Source organism: Dreissena polymorpha, chromosome 6, assembly GCF_020536995.1.
Source record: "Dreissena polymorpha isolate Duluth1 chromosome 6, UMN_Dpol_1.0, whole genome shotgun sequence".
In the NCBI taxonomy this organism is placed as follows: domain Eukaryota; kingdom Metazoa; phylum Mollusca; class Bivalvia; order Myida; family Dreissenidae; genus Dreissena; species Dreissena polymorpha.
Genome location: NC_068360.1, coordinates 68,377,239 through 68,402,786, shown reverse-complemented (window position 1 = coordinate 68,402,786; position 25,548 = coordinate 68,377,239). Strand labels below are relative to the sequence as shown.

The window sequence follows — 25,548 nt, the reverse complement described above, 5'->3', positions numbered from 1 at the left end:
AATAGACTAATTCATATGTACATTTTATGGATTCTCTTTGATTTTCTTTTAGACGCTGCTCTGTCAAATGCTGTACTTCACACATTCCATGCAGCATTCTGCTGAGCAAAACTGACCGCGTGCTTTGTACTCAACAACGAAGCAATTCTGGACCTATAAAGCTTGACCGGGACTGAAACATTAGCAATTGTAACTCAGTAATGTTCAACGTTAGTGGACTGTAAAGAAACTGCAATTATTGTGAAGAGACTCCGTATGTCTGTAAGCAAAAAGAATATACAGCATAACAAATATCAGGTGTGAAAACAATGTGAAAGAAAAGTGAAATTAACAATTTGCAATCAGGCATGTCAAATGAATTGTTGATATTAAAAATGGTAGTTCCCAGGCAGCTTTAGACGTTTTTTTTCTGTATTTCTATTACTAGTATTATTTCATAAAATTTATGCCACAATTCAAAAGCACACTCTGTTTAGAAACCATTTGGTTCTACATCTTTGATGAAGTCAACTCATTGACATTAAGTGCTATGACTGAGCGTGTTTTTGAACTAACAAACGCGTGGTAGGAACTTATCCGAATATATGCAAACTCATAACAGTGTGTCTAATTCTATATCTTTTGAGTGCACAGAAACAAGGGCGAGAAGATAAGGGTATAAATGAACATACTGAATGTGTTATTTTGTTTATGAGCTTGAACATACAAAAACTTGACTTTAATCAATTGGGATGTACATGCAGTTTAATAATCGGGTTGTTATTTTATAATCATATTCATGTGGAAACTGCCTCATTCACATGCAATACGCAGCTGCTGTCTATATGTTTAATGCCACATTCCATAATGACTGAATATCTTTACTTTCAAAACATGAAAATGAATTAAATGAAATGAAAATAGACGAAATAATGAAATTAAATTCAGGTGAAAAATATTTGATTATATTTTATTTAAATATGGTTTGGCAAATTATTTACTGGTAAAACAATTCTTGTTGATAACAGTAAATTCGTGATAATAAGTATGTTGTTGTTTATTTTTTGTCTCACACAAAAAGTGACAGGTACACTCATATATTTAGCGTTAAGCTTATGATGTGGGTCTTCATCATAAATCTAAATTTTTGCTACTAGTAGTTTCTCCTTAGCACCAACCTAGTAATGTTCAATCTGTGTATGCCACAGCTTTATAAACTTGTTTAAGATTAAAACAAATTATAATTTATTGATTTGCTAAATTACATATTGTTTTGTAAAGAAATTGAATGTTTTGTTGCATGATAATGTGCAGACATATATTACCCGTGTTATCTTTAACAAACATCAAATAAGCTTTTGCCCGTAAATTAGGTAGCACCTATTATCATATTACTCTTAAATAGTACAATTTATTAAAAATTCAATCGACCATCATCACGCCTGTGTAATTCCGACAGGCATCTCATTGAACTAATTTCGGAGCCAGTCATATCTCTGCACGGCGGTTTTTAATGAGCCACCATTATTGTTCTTGAAACAAAGGTCAACCTAAGGTCGAGTATCATCGCACTGGCAACGACGTGATTACACTGTCGTAACAGTAGAGTGATATCGTACTGGCACCCACGTGATAACATTGTCGCAACGGTTGAGTGGTATCGCGCAGGCCTCTACGTGTAACACTGTCGTCACGGTTGAGTATCATCGCACTGGCAGATACGTGATTACACTGTCGTAACGGTTGAGTCGTATTGCGCTGGCACCCACGTGTTAACACTGTCGTCACGGTTGAGTCGTATCGCGCTGGCACCCACGTGACTACACTGTTGACCGTCGCCGTAAAAATGGTCTTATGGGGGATGAACCATGGGAGTATAGATAATTTTATCTAGTAATATCAGATGTAGGGGATGAATGACCGTCGTAATAGCGAGCGGGCTTACGGCGGCTCGAGAGCTCGCATTACGTTAACACGTGTATTGCCTATTGGATAGTAGATCTACACAGGTTATTGTTTTGAAAAGTTTGGTATCTGCGCGCGCAACCGAACCTATTATCCGGAATATCCGAAACCGGAACTGAAAATTTTCGGAGTAAATAACCAGCGTCTCCTTATTTATCATAATGATAAAATAGAAAACATGATCAAATTTACGGCTTTTAAATATTTTAAAATTCTCTCTATTTATTGTTACTATATTTCGAATAAAGCATCAGCATTCTTCGTGTAAAACATTTGTCTTCATTCAGGGACTTCCCCGTTCGATGACTTCATCAATAAATTTATCCAAGTAACGAATGACGTCACCGTTTTGTGTGTACAAGTGTCAACACCGACCACTACTCGCATTTTTTATTAAAAATGATGACAAAACAAGTAAGTGCTATTATTTATTGGACGATTGCTATTGAGGAACAAACACACGTTTGGTTCGGCATGTACTCAGGTACCAAACTTTTTCAAACAACAACATGCACAGTCAAATACTCGATTTCATAATCATTTCATATAGTGTATACATATTGTTATCTCATATTCTAGATATCTATTCTCTTCTATTGAAAAAAACACACAAGAATTTAGCTTAATTTGTATGCCTCACAAAATGGCATGATTCAAACAAATATTGCTACCTTTGACAATATCTCATAGTGAGGGAGATAGTGCTCTTATTGACATCTGAGCTAACCTTTCTGGTAAAAAAACATTCTAAATTAATTATTTGATAATTACTACAAAAAGTGCAATGTTTATAGATACTATAAAATGTGATTGATTCAAGCAATCAAAAGATGTGATCAAATGTGATTAACCATATTTAAAACATAAATTCTGTTGGAACTTGGGGGCGACTTCAAATAGGGGACCAACAGTTCACTCATGCGGTTCTCGGATGCTCCAAAGTACATTCAAGCGGTTCAAGGGACCCCTCTTTCACTCATGGGGTTCTATGGGGACTAATAGTTCACTCATGCGGTTCTAGGGGACCGCATAATTGACTCTTCAGAATGCGATTCTAGGGGGCCCGACAGTTCACCCTTTAGAACGCGGTTCTCTGGGACCCATAGTTCACTCAATAAAATGAGATTCTAGGAGGCCCCATAGTTCACTCAATATAATGCGGTCCAAGAGAGCCCCATAGTTCACTCAATATAATTCGGTTCTAAGGGGTCCCATAGTTAACTTAACATGACGCGCTTCTAAAGTAACCCCTTAGTTCACTCAATATAAAGCGGTTCTAAGGGGCCCCATAGTTCACTTAATATACTGCGGTTCTATGGGGGCCAATAGTTAACTCAAAAAGATGCGTTTCAAGGGGCCACATTGTTCACTTAATATAATGCGGGGTAGGGGGCCCATAGTTCACTCAATATGATGCGTGACAAGGGGCCCGATAGTTAACTAAATATAATGCTGTTCTAATGGGCCCCATAGTTCACTCAATATAATGCGCTTCTAGAGGGCCCCAACGTTCACTCAATATAATGCGGTTCAATGGGGGGGGGGGCATGTTTCACTCAATATAATGTGGTTCTGTGATCCCCAACCGTGTGGACGGAGGGTAACCTCATCAAGCTTCCCAAGAAAGACGATCTCATTTCCTGCTCCAACTACCGAGGAATCACACTGTTGTCCATCCCAGGAAAGTTGTTTAATCGCATCCTGCTGAACCGAATGAATGACGCAGTAAACCCGCATCTTCGTGACCAGCAAACAGGCTTTCGAAAGGAGAGATCGTGCACGGATCAGATCTGAACCCTGTGCTTCTTTCTGGAACAATCCCTGGAGTGGAATTCGCCGTTGTATGTCAACTTCATTGACTATGAAAAGGCGTTCGACAGCGTTGACCGGGAGTCCCTCTGGATACTTCTGATGCACTACGGAATGCCAGAAAAGATCACCAACATCATCAGGAAGTCTTCTGACCTGCAGAATTGTTCATGGCAGACAGCTCACAGATGCCTTTGAAGTGAGAACCGGTGTGAGGAAATGCTGCTTACTCTCACCTTTCCTGTTCCTGCTGGCCATAGACTGGGTAATGAAGACATCAACGGAGCAGAAGCGAAATGGAATTCAATGGACACTCTGGAAACAGCTGAAAGACCTCGACTTTGCCGATGATTTGGCTATAGTAACGGACAACTCAGATAGACTTGGCCTCATCATCAACAGAGGGAAGAGCAATGTGTTCAGGACCAACGCATGCAACAATACACCCATCACAGTCCAAGGCGAGGCGCCGAAGGAGGTGGACAGCTTCACCTTTTTCGGCAGCATTATGGACAACCAGGGATGAACGAATGCAGATGTCAGAACCCGCATCGGTAAGGCACGAATAGCCTTCCATTAGCTGAAGAACATCTGGGGATCCAGCGTAATTGGCATCACCACCAAGATTAGGCTCTTCAATACCATCGTGAAGCCGCTACTCCTCTAAGGAGCAGAGACCTGGAGAACCACTGTCACCACCATAAAATACAGGTCTTAATCAACACCTGCCTCAGGAAGATCCTCAAGATCCGCTTGCCAGACAAAATCTCCAGTGAAGAATTATGGAGAAGAACAAACCAGCAGCCAGTCGAAGAAGACATCCTTCAGAGACGTTGGCTGTGGATAGGCCAAACCCTTTGCAAGCCTGCATCCAATACGACAAGGCAATCCCTAAGGGAAAAGGAAGCGAGGGTGGTCTAGAAAAACCTGGCGCCTTGATCTGGATGCAGATGCTAAGCAGATAGTCAAAATAGGGGGGAAGCTGGAGAGACTCGCCCAGAACCGAGACGCATTGAGGAAGCTGGTTGGTGGCCTATGTCATATGGACCACAGGCAAAGATGATGAGATGATCTGGGGACCCAGTGTTCACTCTATATAACGCGTTTTAAGGGGTCCCACAGTTCACTCGATAGAATGCTGTTCTTGGGACCCCATAGTTCACTCAAGTTAATGCTGTTCAAAGGGGCCCTATAGTTCACTAAATATGATGCTGTTCTAGAGGGCCCCAGAGTTCACTCAATAGAATGCGATTCTAGAGGGCCCCATAGTTCACTCATTTTAATGCGGTTCTTGAGGGCCCCATAGTTCACTCATTTAATGCTGTTCTATCGGGCCACATAGTTACCCAATTTAATGCGGTTCTAGAGGGCCCCATAGTTCACTCAATTAAATGCGGTTCTATGGGGCTACATTGTTCACCCAATTTAATGCGGTTCTAGAGGGCCCCATAGTTCACTCAATATGTTGCGGTTCTAGAGAGCCCCATAGTTCACTCAATTTAAAGCGGTTCTAGAGGGTGCCATAGTTCACTCAATTTAATGCGGTTTTTGAGGGCCCCATAGTTCACTCAATCAAATGCAGTTCTAAGGGGCCCCATAGTTGACTCAATATGATGCGGTTCTAGAGGGCCCCATAGTTCACTCAATTTTATGCGGTTTTAGGGGCCCTATATTTCACTCACTTTAATGCAGTTCTTGTGGCCTCATAATTCGCTAAATTTAATGCGTTTCTATGGCACATAGTTCACTCTTTAGAATGCGGTTCTATGGGGGCCCATAGTGCACTCAATAGAATGCGTTTCTTTGGGTCCCATGGTTCACTCTTTAGAATGCGTGTTTAGGAGCCCCATAATTCAATCACTAGAATTCGTTTCTAAGGGCACTATAGTTCACAAATAGAATAAATCCCTTGGTAGGGAGGGGGGGAGTTCAATTATTTGTCCGTAAAAATATGTTATATAATCTTTGATACACAGATATTTTTAATTTTCACAGCCGGTATAGTGCTTTCAATGTTATTATCCAGTTACAAGTTCAGCTAAGGGCATATCTTATATGAGATAAACATATTGAACAACTTTTTTAATTTGCACAATAATATAAAGTACACAATACATATTGGAATACACACATCAATGAGTATCTTTCACCAATGGTTTAAAATGTCCTGGATGGATCGCAGTCAAGGCGGTTAATAATTTGTCTTTGGTTTGACAGAAGCCAACGAGAATCCATCGCATGCTCATGACTCAATAGGAAATAAACATAGACGAGTTTAATAAAATATGTCATGAGTTGTTTTCTTTTTCACTAGTCAATATAAAATTGCATAATACAACCATACTATAAAATTATAAATCATTATTGATATAAATGCAAGATTAAACTATCTGAATGCCACTATCTTCTCCTCAGTTTTCTTCCCGCAAATATGTCGACGGCATCTGAAATAAACGAAGACAATGTTGATTTTAAAACCAGTGTTATTTCAATATATTAATTAAATACGTATTTGAGACCTACGATACACATTGGCAAACTGACATTTTCCTTACTATACTTTTGATATTTAAAAAAAAGTAATGTGAGTGGACAGTCAAATAATAATGCTAATTAAAGCGTTATGTATTACATACATATTTCAAATGATCATTACACGAAAAAAACAAGTTATACAATGTGAAAACTCTGCACAAAATGTGTGTGGCACTTCATATGTGTTTATGGTAATCGCTTATCACTGAAATGGCGTTAAACTACGCTAGAAAGTCGTTAAGTGTAGACTTTTTAGCGCAATATATTTTACCTTCTCTAAGGGTACGGGTTCGAATCCCGATAGAGGAAAGCGATTGTATATCCAGGTTTATCAAGATAATAGGGTGCAGGATCACGTGACATTTTGGGGTTCCACCTTTTAACTTTTACGGATTTAAACGACGGTAAGTAGTGCTTTATTTCAAATAACTTTTTATGCCCCCAACGGGCAGCATATAGTTTTCGCACTGTCAGTCAGTCAGTCAGTCTGTCTGTCTGTCTGTCTGTCTGTCTGTCTGTCTGTCTGTCTGTCTGTCTGTCTGTCTGTCTGTCTGTCTGTCTGACTGACTGTCTGTCTGTCTGTCTGTCTGTCTGTCTGTCTGTCTGTCTGTCTGTCTGTCTGTCTGTCTGTCTGTCTGTCTGTCCGTCCGTCCGTCCGTCCGTCCGTCCGTCCGTCCGTCCGTCCGTCCGTCCGTCCGTCCGTCAGTCAGTCAGTCAGTCAGTCAGTCAGTCAGTCAGTCAGTCAGTCAGTCAGTCAGTCAGTCCGTCCGTCCGTCCGTCCGTCCTTCCGTACGTCACACTTTTCGTGCCCGCTTTCTAATTCAAGTAGTTATCATTCGATCATCACCAAACTTGGTCAAAAGTTGTTTCTAGATAATGTCTAGGCCAAGTTGGAACATGGGTGATGCCGAACCAAAAACTAGGGCACGGGGTAACTTAGTGCGTTTCAAACATTTAGCATGGTTTCCGCTCTCCAATTCAAGTAGTTTTCATCCGATCTTCCCCAAACTTGGTCAGAAGTTGTATTAAGATAATGTCTACGCCAAGTTCGAACATGCGATGCGGGTTCTGACATGCCGGGCAAAAAACAAGGTTACTGGGTCACTTAGTGCGTTTTAAACATTTAACATGGTGTCCGCTCTATAATTCAAGTAGTGTTCATCCGATCTTCACCAAACTTGGTCACAAGTTTTATCTAGATAATGTCTAGGCCAAGTTCGAACTTGGACCATGCCGGGCCAAAAACTAGGTCAGGGGGTCACTTGGTGCGTTTTAAACATTCAGCATAGTGTCCGCTCACTATTTCAAGTAGTTTTCATCCGATCTTCACCAAACTTGGTAACACGTTTTATCTAGATGATCTGAAATGTGCTACGTGTCATGAAAAAGACTGCAGTAGAAACAATGTATTCAACGCTTTTCTTTAGTAAGTGTAAAAAATGTGTGTTTTCTACAGTTGACATAAAGATGCGTGTATTCCTGTTATTTGCATGCAAAGAATTGGCAGAAAAAAAACACATCTACAAACTGCGCAGATGACATAAATTATTTAACAAACAACAATTTTAGATATTTTTCTTAAGCATTTCAACTAGTGAATAAAAGACAGATTTTTATGCTGCTTATTCAGGGTGCAAGATCACGTGAATTTGTGTGTTTCCATCTTTTAACTTTATTGGATTTACACGCCGGTAAGTGGAGTTTTATTTCGAATAACTTTTTGACGATGCTGCTTCAGCGAAGCAGCCTGTCTAAGTTAGGCTCCTCGATTGGTCATTGTCGGCTCGGAAACTACTTACATGTACCCCGGGTACTCTTAAGTATACTTACATGCACCCCGGGTACGGTAAATATACTTAAACGTACCCGGCCGATATTAGACTGTACCCGAGTTGTATTCCCGCCCAAAATCCGATGTCGTTAATGATGGTTGATGTTACAGGTTTTTAATTGCAAAGTAAAGAGAAGCAACAAATGGAAGCAACTTATACAATAGGTCGTAAATCTGAAAATTGCTGACGTTAATAATTCGTTAAGAACAAATCATGTTGGAAGCAATGCCCATTTCTTCGCCAAAAATCAATGGACTGGAATGAAACTAATACTTCATCTGTAAGTCATGTAGGTAGACTCACACACCAAATATCAGGTCAATATCTTGAAGCGTTTTGAAAAAAGTCTAGAAAATGAAACTCCGGGGCATAAAAATCTGGTAAATATCATATCAGATTTGCGTAAGATACAAACGGAAAAGGCTCATAACTTTGCCAAAAATCGATGAACCGGAACAATTTCACACTTAATCTGTAGGTCATCTAGGTAGACTCACATACCATAACGAGAGCGCCGATGGCGCTGAAAGCATAGTTGCAAGATACAGAGAAGTTGCTGCTGAAGTAAATGTTAAGGACAAAATATACTAAATAGTTTCCTTATATGTTTCGATGTAAAAGCGACAACTTTGAGCGAAAATAAATACACAATTTTGCACATAGAGACCCCCATAACCATACCTTTTCTTGACGAGCATTCTTAGCTGAATCGATTTAAGCAATAAAAAAGATATGTCATGTTAAAACCAAAAAAGAATTCGACTCAATCAAAATCGACTGCTTTTGCGCCTTTTTTTCGGCCGTTTTCTAGTGGATTGTAACCTTTTGCAGTGCCATTTTTTACTTTAATCTCCAACTTTATCCTATTTCAGGGATTTAGTAGTGAACACCTATGCTTACCCTATCAATATCTCCAAACGATAAAACCAGAACAACAGTCTAAAGTGTATAACATGCCTTCGAGGAAAATATGATGATTTGTTTAGAGAGTACAGCCCTTCATGACTCGATTATTTACCTTCATGACTCGATTATTTAGTATATTGTAATCTTAACGATTGCTGACATCACGAGTCGCCCCCCTTGTTGTTGCTACCAAAATGTTCTATTTTTAGAAACGGGAATTCCAAATAGTGACGAATGTGAATGGTTACAAAATGACATAACTATGAAAATAAATACGTAGAATTACATTATTTCACGCATACCGTTATGCAACCATCCGTTTTCTTTTCCGACTTGATACATTTACAGCTTTCCATTTAATATTTTACAGACACAACACTCGTCCAGAATTCGCGCGAATCCATTAAATCCGATGCCTCATTTAAACCGTTAGCTCTACTCGTAACGTTAATTTCTGGCTCAAAGAAAATCATTTTAACTTCAATTAACACATCTCTATTACTTTCAAACTCTACTTCATCAAATCCATAGGAAGGCAGGTCAGAATCCATGTCATAAATCAGAAAACATTCATCGTACTACGCCATTTTTTTACTCATTTTCAAAGAATAAAAGTGCTTTATGCCCCACTTCCTGCTGAGAATATGTTTTAATTTCTATTTATAATTAACCGATGAAATGTTACATATCCTTTAACCAGGGCCTTATGAATTCAGTTATGTAAACATTTAACCTCTCACAGAACAGTAAACAAAGGAAATAGAAATAAGTTGTGAGGTCACTATCAACAAGAACAGAATTGTTTTACGAACGAAATTTGTTTTAGTTTCTTAGAAGTTTTTTTCACGTAAAACGGTCTAAGAAAAATTCACTAAAAACGGTGTCAGCAATATTCTTGGAAGAAAACGTTAGAAAAACGTTTCAAAAAAAAATTGTAAGAATAACCATATACTAAATAAAATAGATATTTCGTCTGATTTTTGATCAGGTAAGGCTTCATAATGGTCAACCGATCGATGTGGGTTTTCGAAATGTAGCTTATACCTTAAGCATAGGTGCGTTGCACCTATGCTAAAAATCAATTCCCTATATAATTCAATGTAAAAGCGACAACTTTAAGCGAAAATAAATGCAACATTTTGCACATGGAGACCCCCATAACTATACCTTTTCTTAAAGGCCATTCTAAGCGGAATCGATTTATGCAATAAAAACATATGTCATGTTCAAACCAAGAAAGAACTTGACACAAATCAAAATCGACTGTTTTTGCAACTTTTTTCCGGCCGTTTCTTAGTGGAATGTAACCTTTTTCAGTGCAATGCTTTACTATAGTCTCTAAGTTTATCATATTTCAGGGATTCAGTAGTGAACACCTCTTCATGCCCTACCACTATCTCCATAAGATACAACCCGAACAATAGTTTAAACTGTCATACAAGCCTTCCAGTCAACTATGATATTTTTTAGAGAGGCCAGCCCTACATGAAACGATTGTATAATATACTGTACCTATGAAACGATTATATAATATACTGTACCTATAATAGAAGATGATACAAATTTTATTGGAAGTTTTCTTTGAAACTTAAGGGGGGGTTTGAATTCAAAGAGAAAATACTATTATGTTTATGTCACTCATACTTTGTGCTAGGCTTATGATTGTCAAAGTTTGTTTTCCTCCTTCATCAAACATCATACCTTTCTTAAATCTAAAAATTGTAGTCATGTGTATGAATTTCACGCCGATTTTTAAAGCTTAAGACCTCGGAGAGCTTTTACTTGTTATATGTGATTAGTTTTTAAGCATTAAAATTCACATTGAAAAGTGCCAAATTCAAAACTTAAAATTATGGCGGGGAGACTCTCTCGCATCCTCCTATGTTGTCCCCCACGCCCAAGTAAAAAAATTCCTGCGTATGACCATGTTGACAGAATGAATTAGGTCTTAACAGTCATTTTTATTTTTACATGTTATTTGAAGGGGACGCGTCCTACAACGGTATCTACACATGTGCAGTCTCGCGGTTTCACGGGGATACCCATAAACGCTTTTCGTCCGCACTGGGACATCGCATCCCATATCGCAGATGTTGTTTTTTAATCCATTATCTTGATAATCTTTTTTAATGAACAAAAGCATCACGCAATTCGTGTTTTTTGTTGTTGTTTTTTTTTTCGTAAATTTTAACTGTATTACGAAAATTTAAGTAAAAAATGTTTTCGAAATGTAGAGAACATCATTGGAGCGCTTTAAGTTTATTAAGGCTCCCGTTTTTCTCATTGGAAATTTTTATCGTAAATTTAGATTTTATTAAGGAATCACTTAAGTAAATATTAAAAACACAAACACATTTCATTTCAGGCTATGGACTCTGATATTACATGTGAAACGTTATTTAAATGATATTTTTTTTATAAGTCTGACATCTTACATAGTTTTGCTAGTGAATATCCCCGGTACTTGTTATTTTTGTATTAGCTTGAGAGCGATAAATATATATATATATATTTATAAGAAACAATTAAGTTTGAGTCTTAGTTACATTATTTTTTTTTAATAAAAATGTTTGCCTCTACCTGAAAACTTACAGAGTTTCGCTAATAATTATTTAGTTAAAATCAAAAACTTAAATGGCATTTTAAAAACAATCATCTGTGAGTTTTAATACGTGATGTAAACCTCGCACGTTGATGTGTAGCTCTAGATTGAGTCTTACCCTCCCTGCTGTTACAGTAGGTGGCTCCACACGTGACCAGCACGAGCACTGACAGAGCAAACAGCGCCGTCACGTTGAGCACGAGACCCGCCAGCTCGCCGTCCGTCCACAGATCCCTGTCAGACCTGAACAATAACACCAACGTCATACACGAAAGAGTTGGCTTTAAAAATAAAAACACAATTTAAAATATGTTTTAAGTGCATTACGAATTAAATAAATTTGTATATATTTATTCGAAGATACAATAATTTGTTCATATCTTCTATGTGTATGTCTATAATTATCTTCAACGTCACAACATAAATCTCGCGTTGTTTGATAAAACAGCATATCAACGTGAAGACTATACCATGTGTTCCTGATTTGAGCGTTTGCATGATATTAACTATATATTTACATTTTTATCGATGACACATACAGAAACATGAATGGACGGAACTAACCCTTTGTAGCAGCACCCATTTCCGGTACTGCAGGGCTTAAAATCGTTATAGCAGTAGATATTGTGGGCGACGTAGTCGCCGTTGTTGTCAGATGGAGAAGTCGAAATCAGGACCCCGTCCCCCACATTTTCGTCAAATGTGCAGTCAACAATCTCCCCTGGGTCGTCCCCGCGCACGGCACCACAGCACACCAGGAACACAAACATCGAGACCGCGACTGGCGTAAGCGTCATGGGACACATGACACGACATATGCACTGAAAGCGTGAAACAGGACCAATATTAAAGCATGACCCGACATATGCACTGAAAGCGTGAAACAAAAAGGGACCAAAATTACAGCATGGCCCGACTTATGCACTGAAAGCGTAAAACAATACAGGGACCAATATTACAGCATGGTCCGACATATGTCCTGAAAGCGTGAAACAGTAAAGGGACCAATATTGCAGCATGGCCCGACATATGCACTGAAAGTGTAAAACAATACAGGGACCAATATAACAGCATGGTCCGACATATGCCCTGAAAGCGTGAAACAATAAAAGAACCAATATTACATCATGACCCGACATATGCACTGAAAGCGTGAAACAATAAAGGGACCAATATTACAACATGGCCCAACATACCGGTATGTCCTGAAAGCGTGAAACAATAAAGGGACCAATATTACAGCATGGCCCGACATATGCACTTAAAGCGTGAAACAATAAAGGGACCAATATTACAGCATGGCCCGACATATGCACTGAAAGCGTAAAACAATACAGGGACCAATATTACAGCATGACCCGACATACCGGTATGTCCTGAAAGCGTGAAACAATAAAGGGACCAATATTACATCATGACCCGACATATGCACTGAAAGCGTGAAACAAAAAGGGACCAATATTACAACATGGTCCGACATACCGGTATGTCCTGAAAGTGTGAAACAATAAAGGGACCAATATTACTTCATGACCCGACATATGCACTGAAAGCGTGAAACAATAAAGTGACCAATATTACAACATGGCCCGACATACCGGTATGTCCTGAAAGCGTGAAACAATAAAGGGATCAATATTACAACATGGCCCGACATATGCACTAAAAGCTTGAAACAATAAAGAGACCAATATTACTAAAGGGACCAATATTACAGCATGGCCCGAAATATTCACTGAAAGCGTGAATCAATAAAGGGACCAATATTACAGCATGACCCGACATATGCACTAAAAGCGTGAAACAATAAAGGGACCAATATTACAGCATGATCCGACATATGCACTGAAAGCGTGAAACAATAAAGGGACCAATAGTACAACATGACCCGACATATGCACTGAAAGCGTGAACCAATAAAGGGACCAGTAATACAAAGTTATTTTCATGTTAACAATGTTAAAATGTTGCATTCGGAAATATTTATTTTTAACCAATTCTGTGTTGTTAATTCTGTGTTGTTAAACGATGCATGTTTTAAACTATTTACTAGTTACAATGCGTTTGCCTGAATTGTTGCAACACGATGTTATGAAATGCTTAACCACGTACATGTGCATACAAGCATGCACGTTGATGGGGTCAAGGCTTGTTAAACACCATGTCTCTTTTTAAATGTCTTTTCGTTTTAGCTCACCTTTCCCATGACGACGCGTGCTTGCTCGATTTCATCGACTCTGCATCAGGGGTCAAACCAGTGCTCGGTTACAGGTATGTTAACAGATATTCAGCCTATTGATTGAAACTTGTATGATAAGGTAGGCAACACAAAATCATTATTTGTACTTTTGTAAAACCCATAATGCATAACAAACTTGAGCTTGTTACAGTGGTGACTTATCGTCTATGACACCGCATGTCAAAGTAGTAAGACACTTGAAAGAACGAAGCTTTTTTCATCAATGGCAATAAACCGTGCATATCACAAGACACATAGCATGCCCGTTTGACTCATATCATTGTGAAGTGTATGAGTTCTTTGTGTCTACGTAATGACGACCAGGCAATGGCAGACATAAGACCATAATGAATCAAGAAAACTCATTTAAACGCAGATAAACTCGTTAATTATCTAGTTTAAACCTAGGTTTTCATTTGAAAACTTGGGTTCTTGAAGCCATGTGCAATCTTCAAGCGATAACCTAGGTCCTTATTCTGAGAACCTAGGTTCTCATGAGAAACCTAGTTTCTTGGGATTATGCGTCGAAACGCAAGAAACTAGGTTTCTCATGAGAACCTAGGTTCTCATTCTGAGATTCTAGGTTATCATGAGAACCTAGGTTTTCAAATGCGAACCTAGGTTCTCATTGAACCTATTTTTTCAAAAGAGAACCTAAGTTCTCATGAAAACCAAGGTTTTCATTTGAAAACATAGGTTCTCATGAGAACCTTGGTTCTCGCTTGAAGATTGCACATGGCTTCAAGAACCCAAGTTTTCAAATGAGAACCCAGGTTTTCAAGAGAACCTAGGTTCTCATTTGAAACCTAGTTTCCTGGGATTATGCGTCGAAACGCTTGCCATAGTGGTTTAATGCGCAGAATTTTTACTCCAGGGGTCAGTGGTTCGAGTCCTGCTGAGGGTTACCTTTTTTCGTTTTTTAATTTTTATTCTTGATTTTAACTGGAGCTTTTTAGATCCAATGTTTACATTGATCGATATAAAGCATTAAAAGACAAACTTCAAAACATGCCAAAATCTGTAAAAAGGCCCATTTAAAGCCGAAAAACGAGAACCATAATTCTGCAAAACTCGTTAATAACAACATCTTCTTGAATTTCGGATAAATATTCGCAAATTTTACTTCCGTCCTCTCGGTGTGTGTGCGCGCGTGTGTGTGTGCGTGTGTGTGTTAGGGGAGGGGAATATCAACAAGTTACATAATACACCGTGGGAGCGTTCTTTAGATTTCCCCCAAAGACACCAAGTACTGGTTCTAGGCCCAGGAAACGGACTCGAGAGCGTTTATATAAGCCTAAGGCTTTCGATGCAATCGAGCTAAAATAAATAGGTTTAAACTTAACTAAGTTACATAATACGATTATCATAAACTAGAGACATATTTTTGTGAAATTCTTAGCTGTACCTTGTCTAATGAGTCGCCCTTTATCGAGTATTCCGTAACAAAAATATCAATACATATAGGTGCATTAACAGTCCAATTACACCCAACACGAATAGTTATTACATCAAACACAGACACGTTATTACATCAAACACAGACACGTTGGTTCCTCATTGGTTTGGCCGCAGAGCATAAAATATTGACGATTACAATTATGAATGTAAAGTAATGTCTGTTAAGTGTTTGATTAAATATCACAAACCACCGTACCGTATTTACTAAAGTCTTCAAAATAATACAAATTTCTAAATACAAGTGTTTTAATGATGGAAAAGCTATATAGATTATACTGTATTTAACATACATATAATGTCTGACAGAACTCACCCAACAAGAAAGAAGACATGATGAGCTTCTAAGCCAAGTGTTCAGATCAAGGACGCCTATAGGATCAACTACGGTAGAAGATCTTTCAATTGCATGCATACCCACTCTACTCCATGAATACAAAACATATCGAATTACGTTTGTTTTGTCGAGTTCAATAAAACGAAATAACGATTGATCGACCAGATCTATGTATCCACAGACAGTGTAAATAAAGCGGATAATCATGTCTTTAAACAGTGGGATGTGCTAAATAGACACATCCTGATCGGACAAGGGACTTGCGGGGTCTGTCTGGATGAAAGTAAACAACAGACACAGACAAGGTACGTTCACTAAACTAGGCTTTCATTTAATTGAACGCACTATCTGTAATATTAACATTTTTGACCTACAAATGTGTTTTTTCAATAAAGTACTTAGGATTCCACCATCAGAATATTCAGATGTGAATGTGCGTTTGTTTATTAAAATGATGTTTATAAAGATTTTATATTACATATATAATTATGTATGTTTATTATAACGGAAAATTCAGCAATCCATATCAGTAGTTTAAATTGCGTTACTATAAATAATGTTATATATTTGATACTGCGTGATTATGGTTTTTATTGTCTTACCCCGCAGTAAAGCTCTCTGAAATGAGCAAGACGCTCAACTTTGAGAACATAAGATGCTCTTTCATTGAGCAAGATCCTCGATTCAAACTGTGTATTAAATGTTCGTTTATTGAAAATGACAATGGGCAGACACCCGTGACACAAAGAGTACGTCATATACATTTCTCGTGTTTCAGGCGGAAGTCAATGGGTCGGGGACACGCATGCGCACTCTGTCTGCTGACAGTGCTATGCACTGTACCTCTCGTGCACGCTCGGTATGGCTCAATCACGAAACAAATGCCAGCGTGTTACTCTAATTCTAGAAGATGGGGGTGAGTAGTAAGATTGTTTATATTGAATACGGGTATATGTATTGCAAACTTTATATGAGATCACTTTACAAGCATAATATATATTGAAACACATTTTTTACTTACCAATACAATAATATAGCTTTCCGATTAAGCTTTCATCAAAAATTTATTTAGAATGATGTTTGAAATAATGTACCAATACTGTCATGAAAACTCGCGTTAAACAATGCTTGTTATACAATTTCTTCGACAAAAGTACTACATTTAGTAAACAGATAATCACCTCATACCTACATCCAACCGGCCGCACACACTGCTACCCCTCTGTTTACTAGCTACTTCATTCAGTTAACAGATATTCACCTCATACCTACATCCTACTGGCCGCATACACTGCTACTCCTCTGCTTACTAGCTACTTCATTCAGTTAACAGATAATCACCTCATATCTACATCCTACTGGCCGCATACACTGCTACTCCTCTGTTTACTAGCTACTTCATTCAGTTAACAGATAATAACCTCATACCTACATCCTACTGGCCGCATACACTGCTACTCCTCTGCTTACTAGCTACTTCATTCAGTTAATTGATAATCACCTCATACCTACATCCTACTGGCCGCATACACTGCTACTCCTCTGCTTACTAGCTACTTCATTCAGTTAACAGATAATAACCTCATACCTACATCCTACTGGCCGCATACACTGCTACTCCTCTGCTTACTAGCTACTTCATTCAGTTAACAGATAATCACCTCATATCTACATCCTACTGGCCGCATACACTGCTACTCCTCTGTTTACTAGCTACTTCATTCAGTTAACAGATATTCACCTCATACCTACATCCTACTGGCCGCATACACTGCTACTCCTCTGTTTACTAGCTACTTCATTCAGTTAACAGATAATCACCTCATATCTACATCCTACTGGCCGCATACACTGCTACTCCTCTGTTTACTAGCTACTTCATTCAGTTAACAGATATTCACCTCATACCTACATCCTACTGGCCGCATACACTGCTACTCCTCTGTTTACTAGCTACTTCATTCAGTTAACAGATAATCACCTCATATCTACATCCTACTGGCCGCATACACTGCTACTCCTCTGTTTACTAGCTACTTCATTCAGTTAACAGATATTCACCTCATACCTACATCCTACTGGCCGCATACACTGCTACTCCTCTGTTTACTAGCTACTTCATTCAGTTAACAGATAATCACCTCATACCTACATCCTACTGGCCGCATACACTGCTACTCCTCTGTTTACTAGCTACTTCATTCAGTTAACAGATAATCACCTCATATCTACATCCTACTGGCCGCATACACTGCTACTCCTCTGCTTACTAGCTACTTCATTCAGTTAACAGATAATCACCTCATACCTACATCCTACTGGCCGCATACACTGCTACTCCTCTGCTTACTAGCTACTTCATTCAGTTAACAGATATTCACCTCATACCTACATCCTACTGGCCGCATACACTGCTACTCCTCTGTTTACTAGCTACTTCATTCAGTTAACAGATATTCACCTCATACCTACATCCTACTGGCCGCATACACTGCTACTCCTCTACTTATTAGCTACTTCTTTCAGTTAACAGATAATCACCTCATACCTACATCCTACTGGCCGCATACACTGCTACTCCTCTGCTTACTAGCTACTTCATTCAGTTAACAGATAATCACCTCATACCTACATCCTACTGGCCGCATACACTGCTACTCCTCTGTTTACTAGCTACTTCATTCAGTTAACAGATAATCACCTCATACCTACATCCTACTGGCCGCATACACTGCTACTCCTCTGCTTACTAGCTACTTCATTCAGTTAACAGATATTCACCTCATACCTACATCCTACTGGCCGCATACACTGCTACTCCTCTGTTTACTAGCTACTTCATTCAGTTAACAGATAATCACCTCATACCTACATCCTACTGGCCGCATACACTGCTACTCCTCTGTTTACTAGCTACTTCATTCAGTTAACAGATAATCACCTCATACCTACATCCTACTGGCCGCATACACTGCTACTCCTCTGTTTACTAGCTACTTCATTCAGTTAACAGATAATCACCTCATACCTACATCCTACTGGCCGCATACACTGCCACTCCTCTGCTTACTAGCTACTCCATTCAGTTAACAGATAATCACCTCATACCTACATCCTACTGGCCGCATAAACTGCTACTCCTCTGCTTACTAGCTACTTCATTCAGCTAACAGATAATCACCTCATACCTACATCCTACTGGCCGCATACACTGCTACTCCTCTGTTTACTAGCTACTTCATTCAGTTAACAGATATTCACCTCATACCTACATCCTACTGGCCGCATACACTGCTACTCCTCTGTTTACTAGCTACTTCATTCAGTTAACAGATATTCACCTCATACCTACATCCTACTGGCCGCATACACTGCTACTCCTCTGTTTACTAGCTACTTCATTCAGTTAACAGATAATCACCTCATACCTACATCCTACTGGCCGCATACACTGCTACTCCTCTGCTTACTAGCTACTTCATTCAGTTAACAGATAATCACCTCATATCTACATCCTACTGGCCGCATACACTGCTACTCCTCTGCTTACTAGCTACTTCATTCAGTTAACAGATAATCACCTCATACCTACATCCTACTGGCCGCATACACTGCTACTCCTCTGCTTACTAGCTACTTCATTCAGTTAACAGATAATCACCTCATACCTACATCCTACTGGCCGCATACACTGCTACTCCTCTGCTTACTAGCTACTTCATTCAGTTAACAGATAATCACCTCATACCTACATCCTACTGGCCGCATACACTGCTACTCCTCTGTTTACTAGCTACTTCATTCAGTTAACAGATATTCACCTCATACCTACATCCTACTGGCCGCATACACTGCTACTCCTCTGCTTATTAGCTACTTCATTCAGTTAACAGATATTCACCTCATACCTACATCCTACTGGCCGCATAAACTGCTACTACTCTGCTTACTAGCTACTTCATTCAGTTAACAGATAATCACCTCATACCTACATCCTACTGGCCGCATACACGGCTACTCCTCTGTTTACTAGCTACTTCATTCAGTTAACAGATAATCACCTCATATCTACATCCTACTGGCCGCATACACTGCTACTCCTCTGCTTACTAGCTACTTCATTCAGTTAACAGATAATCACCTCATACCTACATCCTACTGGCCGCATACACTGCTTCTCCTCTGTTTACTAGCTACTTCATTCAGTTAACTGATAATCACCTCATACCTACACCAAACCGGCCGCACACACTGCTACTCCTCTGTTTACTAGCTACTTCATTCAGTTAACTGATAATCACCTCATACCTACACCAAACCGGCCGCACACACTGGTACTCCTCTGCTTACTAGCTACTTCATTCAGTTAACAGATAATCACCTCATACCTACATCCTACTGGCCGCATACACTGCTACTCCTCTGCTTACTAGCTACTTCATTCAGTTAACAGATAATCACCTCATACCTACATCCTACTGGCCGCATACACTGCTACTCCTCTGTTTACTAGCTACTTCATTCAGTTAACAGATAATCACCTCATACCTACATCCTACTGGCCGCATACACTGCTACTCCTCTGCTTACTAGCTACTTCATTCAGTTAACAGATAATCACCTCATACCTACATCCTACTGGCCGCATACACTGCTACTCCTCTGTTTACTAGCTACTTCATTCAGTTAACAGATATTCACCTCATACCTACATCCTACTGGCCGCATACACTGCTACTCCTCTGCTTATTAGCTACTTCATTCAGTTAACAGATATTCACCTCATACCTACATCCTACTGGCCGCATAAACTGCTACTACTCTGCTTACTAGCTACTTCATTCAGTTAACAGATAATCACCTCATACCTACATCCTACTGGCCGCATACACGGCTACTCCTCTGTTTACTAGCTACTTCATTCAGTTAACAGATAATCACCTCATATCTACATCCTACTGGCCGCATACACTGCTACTCCTCTGCTTACTAGCTACTTCATTCAGTTAACAGATAATCACCTCATACCTACATCCTACTGGCCGCATACACTGCTTCTCCTCTGTTTACTAGCTACTTCATTCAGTTAACTGATAATCACCTCATACCTACACCAAACCGGCCGCACACACTGCTACTCCTCTGTTTACTAGCTACTTCATTCAGTTAACTGATAATCACCTCATACCTACACCAAACCGGCCGCACACACTGGTACCCCCCTGTTACTTGTTACTGCATTCAGTTAAGTTAGTGATATTCACCTCATACCTACATCCTATCGGCCGCGCACACTGCTACCCCCCCCCCTATGTTTCAGGTCAGAGACGGAGTGCCAGCATCCCCGGTACACCAGCTGTGGGGTGGGGGACAAGCACATCTGCTGCAGCCCCTACCACTACTGTTGTAAAGTGAACAAGACCTGGCGAGCATGCTGCAGAAAGTAAGAACACTTCAGATAAACGCTGCATAACAAAATTTAATGTCATATTGCTCTTTGTTTCAATGACAGATTCAGCACAGAAAGAAACATGATCTCTTGTTTATCTTTTCGTGCGTGTTTACCGTTTATCACATGCTATACCATGTTTCCCATGCAATACAACCATTACATATTTTTTTTATATATTACACATGTGTAATACAACAATTTTAAGCGTTTTCATTGGCTTAGTTTTCGTTTATTGACCAATCGCACTTTGTTATTTTGCTGAAATGACGTTGCAACGTCAAATGACGTCACGAAATGTAAACAACATTCTGGATTTATCATTGTTTGCGTAAATATTTATTTAATTTGCACATTTAAAAGCGTGTGATAAAAAAATCTAACACTCGCTGGCATATCATACCATATTTTATTAAACTCGTCCAGGAAATTCGTAAGTAAGCTCGCCAAAGGCTCGCTCACTAACAAAATTCCTGAACTGGTTTAATAAAATATGGTATGATATGACAACTCGTACCAGATCCTATTATTATGCCCCCCTTCAAAGAAGAGGGGGTATATTGCTTTGCTCATGTCGGTCTGTCTGTCGGTCCGTCCACCAGGTGGTTGTCAGATGATAACTCAAGAACGCTTGGGCCTAGGATCATGAAACTTCATAGGTACATTGTTCATGACTCGCAGATGACCCTATTGATTTTGAGGTCACTAGGTCAAAGGTCAAGGTGACCCGAAATAGTAAAATGGTTTTAGGATGATAACTCAAGAATACATACACGGCCAACAGGGCAAGCTCTGAACAATATAACTAAAGCAACTGGTCTGTAATCCTAAATCTATAATTATCAGTCCAATGAAACAATATCCTTTGAGTAAAATAAAGTGGATTAGTAAAAATATTATCAGAATATGAGATTTTTTGTATATTTTGTATATTAAATATTGTGTTAATGTTAAATTTTGTTGATTAATATAAATATAAGCAGGACAGGGGAGGTAATACACTATTATATCTTTCTCATGTACAGGGGAAACAAATGCAATAAGTTTAAATTTCATGTTTAATGAATAGAGGATATTTATCATGTCAGTGTGAGATCATTTGTTATTTTATATGATCACATTTTATTATTACTTTGACAAAACAACACTTACCTGAATACCACAATGGATTCCACCCCTACGCCCCTACCAGAATCCCCCCCAACCTCAACCCCCCAGATTTTTTTTTAAACATCATCTAATAAATTACCACACCCCACATTTTACCCCCCTCTCACCCCCACCCCCCAATTTTTTTAAACATCTAATAAATAACCCCACCCCACATTATACCCCCCTCTCACTCCCCCGACCTCCCCCCCCACCCCCCAATTTTTTTAAACATCTTAGAAATTACAACACCCCACATTATACCCCCCTCTCACTCCCCCCTACCCCCCATCCCCCCCCACAATTATTTTTTTAAACATCTAATAAATTACCACACCCCACATTATACCCCCCTCTCACTCCCCCCTACCCCACCCCCACCCCCATCCCTAAAATTATTTTTTTTAAAACATCTAATAAATTACCCCACCCACATTATTACCCCCCTCTCACCCCCCCCCCCAAAAAAAAAAAAATTTTTTTTTTTAAACATTATAAATTACCACACCCCACATTATACCCCCTCTCACTCCCCACCACCCCCTACCCCCCCCCCATTTTTTTTTCAACATCTAATAAATTACCACACCCACATTATTACCCCCCTCTCACCCCCCCCATCCCCCCAAAAAAAAACAACACATTTTTGTAACATTTATAAATTACCCCCCCCCCCCTCTCATCCCCCACCCCCACCCCCCCCCCCGAAAAATAAATATTATTTTTAAACATCTAATAAATTACCACAATCCACATTATTACCCCCTCTCACCACCCCCTACCCCCCCCCCCAAAAAAAAACAACATTTTTTTTTGGTAAAGGTCACAGTGACAAAAAACATATTCACACAATGGCTGCCACTACAACTGACAGCCCATATGGGGGGCATGCATGTTTTACAAACAGCCCTTGTTTATAGCAAGCCCCTCATTGATATATATTACTATCTGTATATTTGATTTTCGATTAATTCATAATGTTATCGGTAGGTAAATATTTTGAATCGATTATTTTTTAATTTATCAATACGTGTTTCGCATATTTACGCGTACAACCACACGAAGACTGAAAACAGACGGTTTGAGATGCGTCTAAATGATCGTTGCGGCTCAACAACTTGAACACATTCTTTGTGTCGTCGGTAATTGTGTGATGACTGATTCTTCATTATGATGATAATGAATTATAATGCATCATTAGTAATTCTGGTGGTGCGACTGCTGTCTTTACCAAGATGGCGGTGATATTATCATGGCGGTGATGTTAATAATGATGCCTGTAGACACTAAGACCTTCCACCCCCCTCTTTATCGTTTTTGTCAGGACGTGGTGGACGGGGTTCGAGATCACCAGCATCACATGCGGTATCGTCTCCTGGGTGATTGTCTTTGTCGTCGCCGGCCTCATGGTGTACCGGAGTCCCCGGCAGCTGTGCACACGTACGTACACTAGCATGGCCCCTGTTCACATAGACTACCACTAAGATCACTGACCACATAGACTAGCACTAAAATCACTGACCACATAGACTAGCACTAAAATCACTGACCATATAGACTAGCACTTAAATCACTGACCACATAGACTAGCACTAAAATCACTGACCACATAGACCAGCACTTAAATCACTGACCATATAGACTAGCACTTAATCACTGACCATATAGACTAGCACTTAAATCACTGACCACATAGACTAGCACTAAAATCACTGACCATATAGACTAGCACTTAAATCACTGACCACATAGACCAGCACTTAAATCACTGACCACATAGACTAGCACTAAAATCACTGACCACATAGACTAGTATTAAATCACTGACCATATAGACTAGCACTAAAATCACTGACCATATAGACTAGCACTTAAATCACTGACCATATAGACTAGCACTAAAATCACTGACCACATAGACTAGCACTAAAATCACTGACCACATAGACTAGCACTTAAATCACTGACCACATAGACAACCACTAAAATCACTGACCACATAGACTAGCACTTAAATCACTGACCACATAGACTAGCACAAAATCACTGACCATATAGACTAGCACTAAAATCACTGACCACATAGACTACCACTAAAATCACTGACCACATAGACTAGCACTAAAATCACTGACCACATAGACTAGCACTAAAATCACTTACCACATAGACTAGCACTTAAATCACTGACCACATAGACTAGCACTAAAATCACTGACCACATAGACTAGCACTAAAATCACTGACCACATAGACTAGCACTAAAATCACTGACCACATAGACTAGCACTAAAATCACTGACCACATAGACTAGCACTAAAATCACTGACCACATAGACTAGCACTTAAATCACTGACCACAGACTATCACTAAAATCACTGACCACATAGACTAGCACTTAAATCACTGACCACATAGACTAGCACTAAAATCACTGACCACATAGACTAGCACTAAAATCACTGACCACATAGACTAGCACTTAAATCACTTGCACGGTAGTTATCAACTATGTTTAAGCTTGATTGTATCGAACGCCTAAGGCTTATTGAAACACTGTAGTCAGTTTCATGGTTAGAACCAGTGCTTGGTTTCTTTTGGGCATATCATAAAAACATTCCCATTGTGGTGATTGAACCCGGTCCCTAGGCGGACATCACATCAATTATGCCTCGGCAACATTTTCAAGTAAACAAACACTATAATCACTGTTTACATGAACTACAACTGCAATCATTATTACTGCAATAGCACCCACTGTTCGTATACAGAACCAGCCAGGCATTCACCATCACCACAAAGGTCATAGTTCACTTAACAACTACACAGTCAGTTATGCTTGCAAACCTGCAAATACAATCATATTGCACATTATTGTGACTGTAAAAAAAATGGATGAATGTTTCTATACATTCGTGTTGCAGGTAACCAGGTAGCCCCTTCCACTACCCGTGCGACATAGACACATCCTCCTGCAGGGAGGATACAGCCCTCAACATTGTAGACCGTGCATAGCGAAACGATGTCTTCTAAAAAACACATCACATATACATGTATAATGTTGTTTGTTTTCGTTGTATATATGAGAACAGAGAGAGAGTGCTTTGTATAAATAATACTAATATTAAATTACAGTTTGGGACATGGTGAATAGCATATTTTCAATATTTCTTATATGTAAAAAATGAAAATGGTCAAGTAACCTTAAAATACGTTGTAAAACACTTTATAATATGTACATATTATAAACAAATAAAAGGTGAAGCCATGTTGTGCACACGTTCTTTCA

General features: G+C 39.2%; 2 protein-coding genes across 2 annotated transcripts; one reads left to right on the top strand and one right to left on the bottom strand.

Annotated features, from left to right (window-relative positions):
* Nucleotides 1-5,820: 5,820 nt before the first annotated feature.
* On the bottom strand, nt 5,821-15,397 carry LOC127835316 (uncharacterized). The gene is made up of 5 exons (XM_052361677.1): nt 15,273-15,397; nt 13,826-13,920; nt 12,193-12,449; nt 11,747-11,871; nt 5,821-6,197 (listed from the first exon to the last, which is right to left on the bottom strand). The coding sequence occupies exons 2-5, from the start codon at nt 13,832-13,834 to the stop codon at nt 6,154-6,156; spliced, it is 435 nt and encodes a 144-aa protein (XP_052217637.1). The 5' UTR covers nt 13,835-13,920; nt 15,273-15,397; the 3' UTR covers nt 5,821-6,153.
* Nucleotides 13,760-25,528, top strand: LOC127835317 (uncharacterized). Its single transcript, XM_052361678.1, has 6 exons — nt 13,760-13,899; nt 15,632-15,964; nt 16,438-16,575; nt 20,980-21,102; nt 23,582-23,697; nt 25,184-25,528. The coding sequence occupies exons 3-6, from the start codon at nt 16,448-16,450 to the stop codon at nt 25,219-25,221; spliced, it is 405 nt and encodes a 134-aa protein (XP_052217638.1). The 5' UTR covers nt 13,760-13,899; nt 15,632-15,964; nt 16,438-16,447; the 3' UTR covers nt 25,222-25,528.
* The last annotated feature ends 20 nt before the right edge of the window (nt 25,529-25,548 follow it).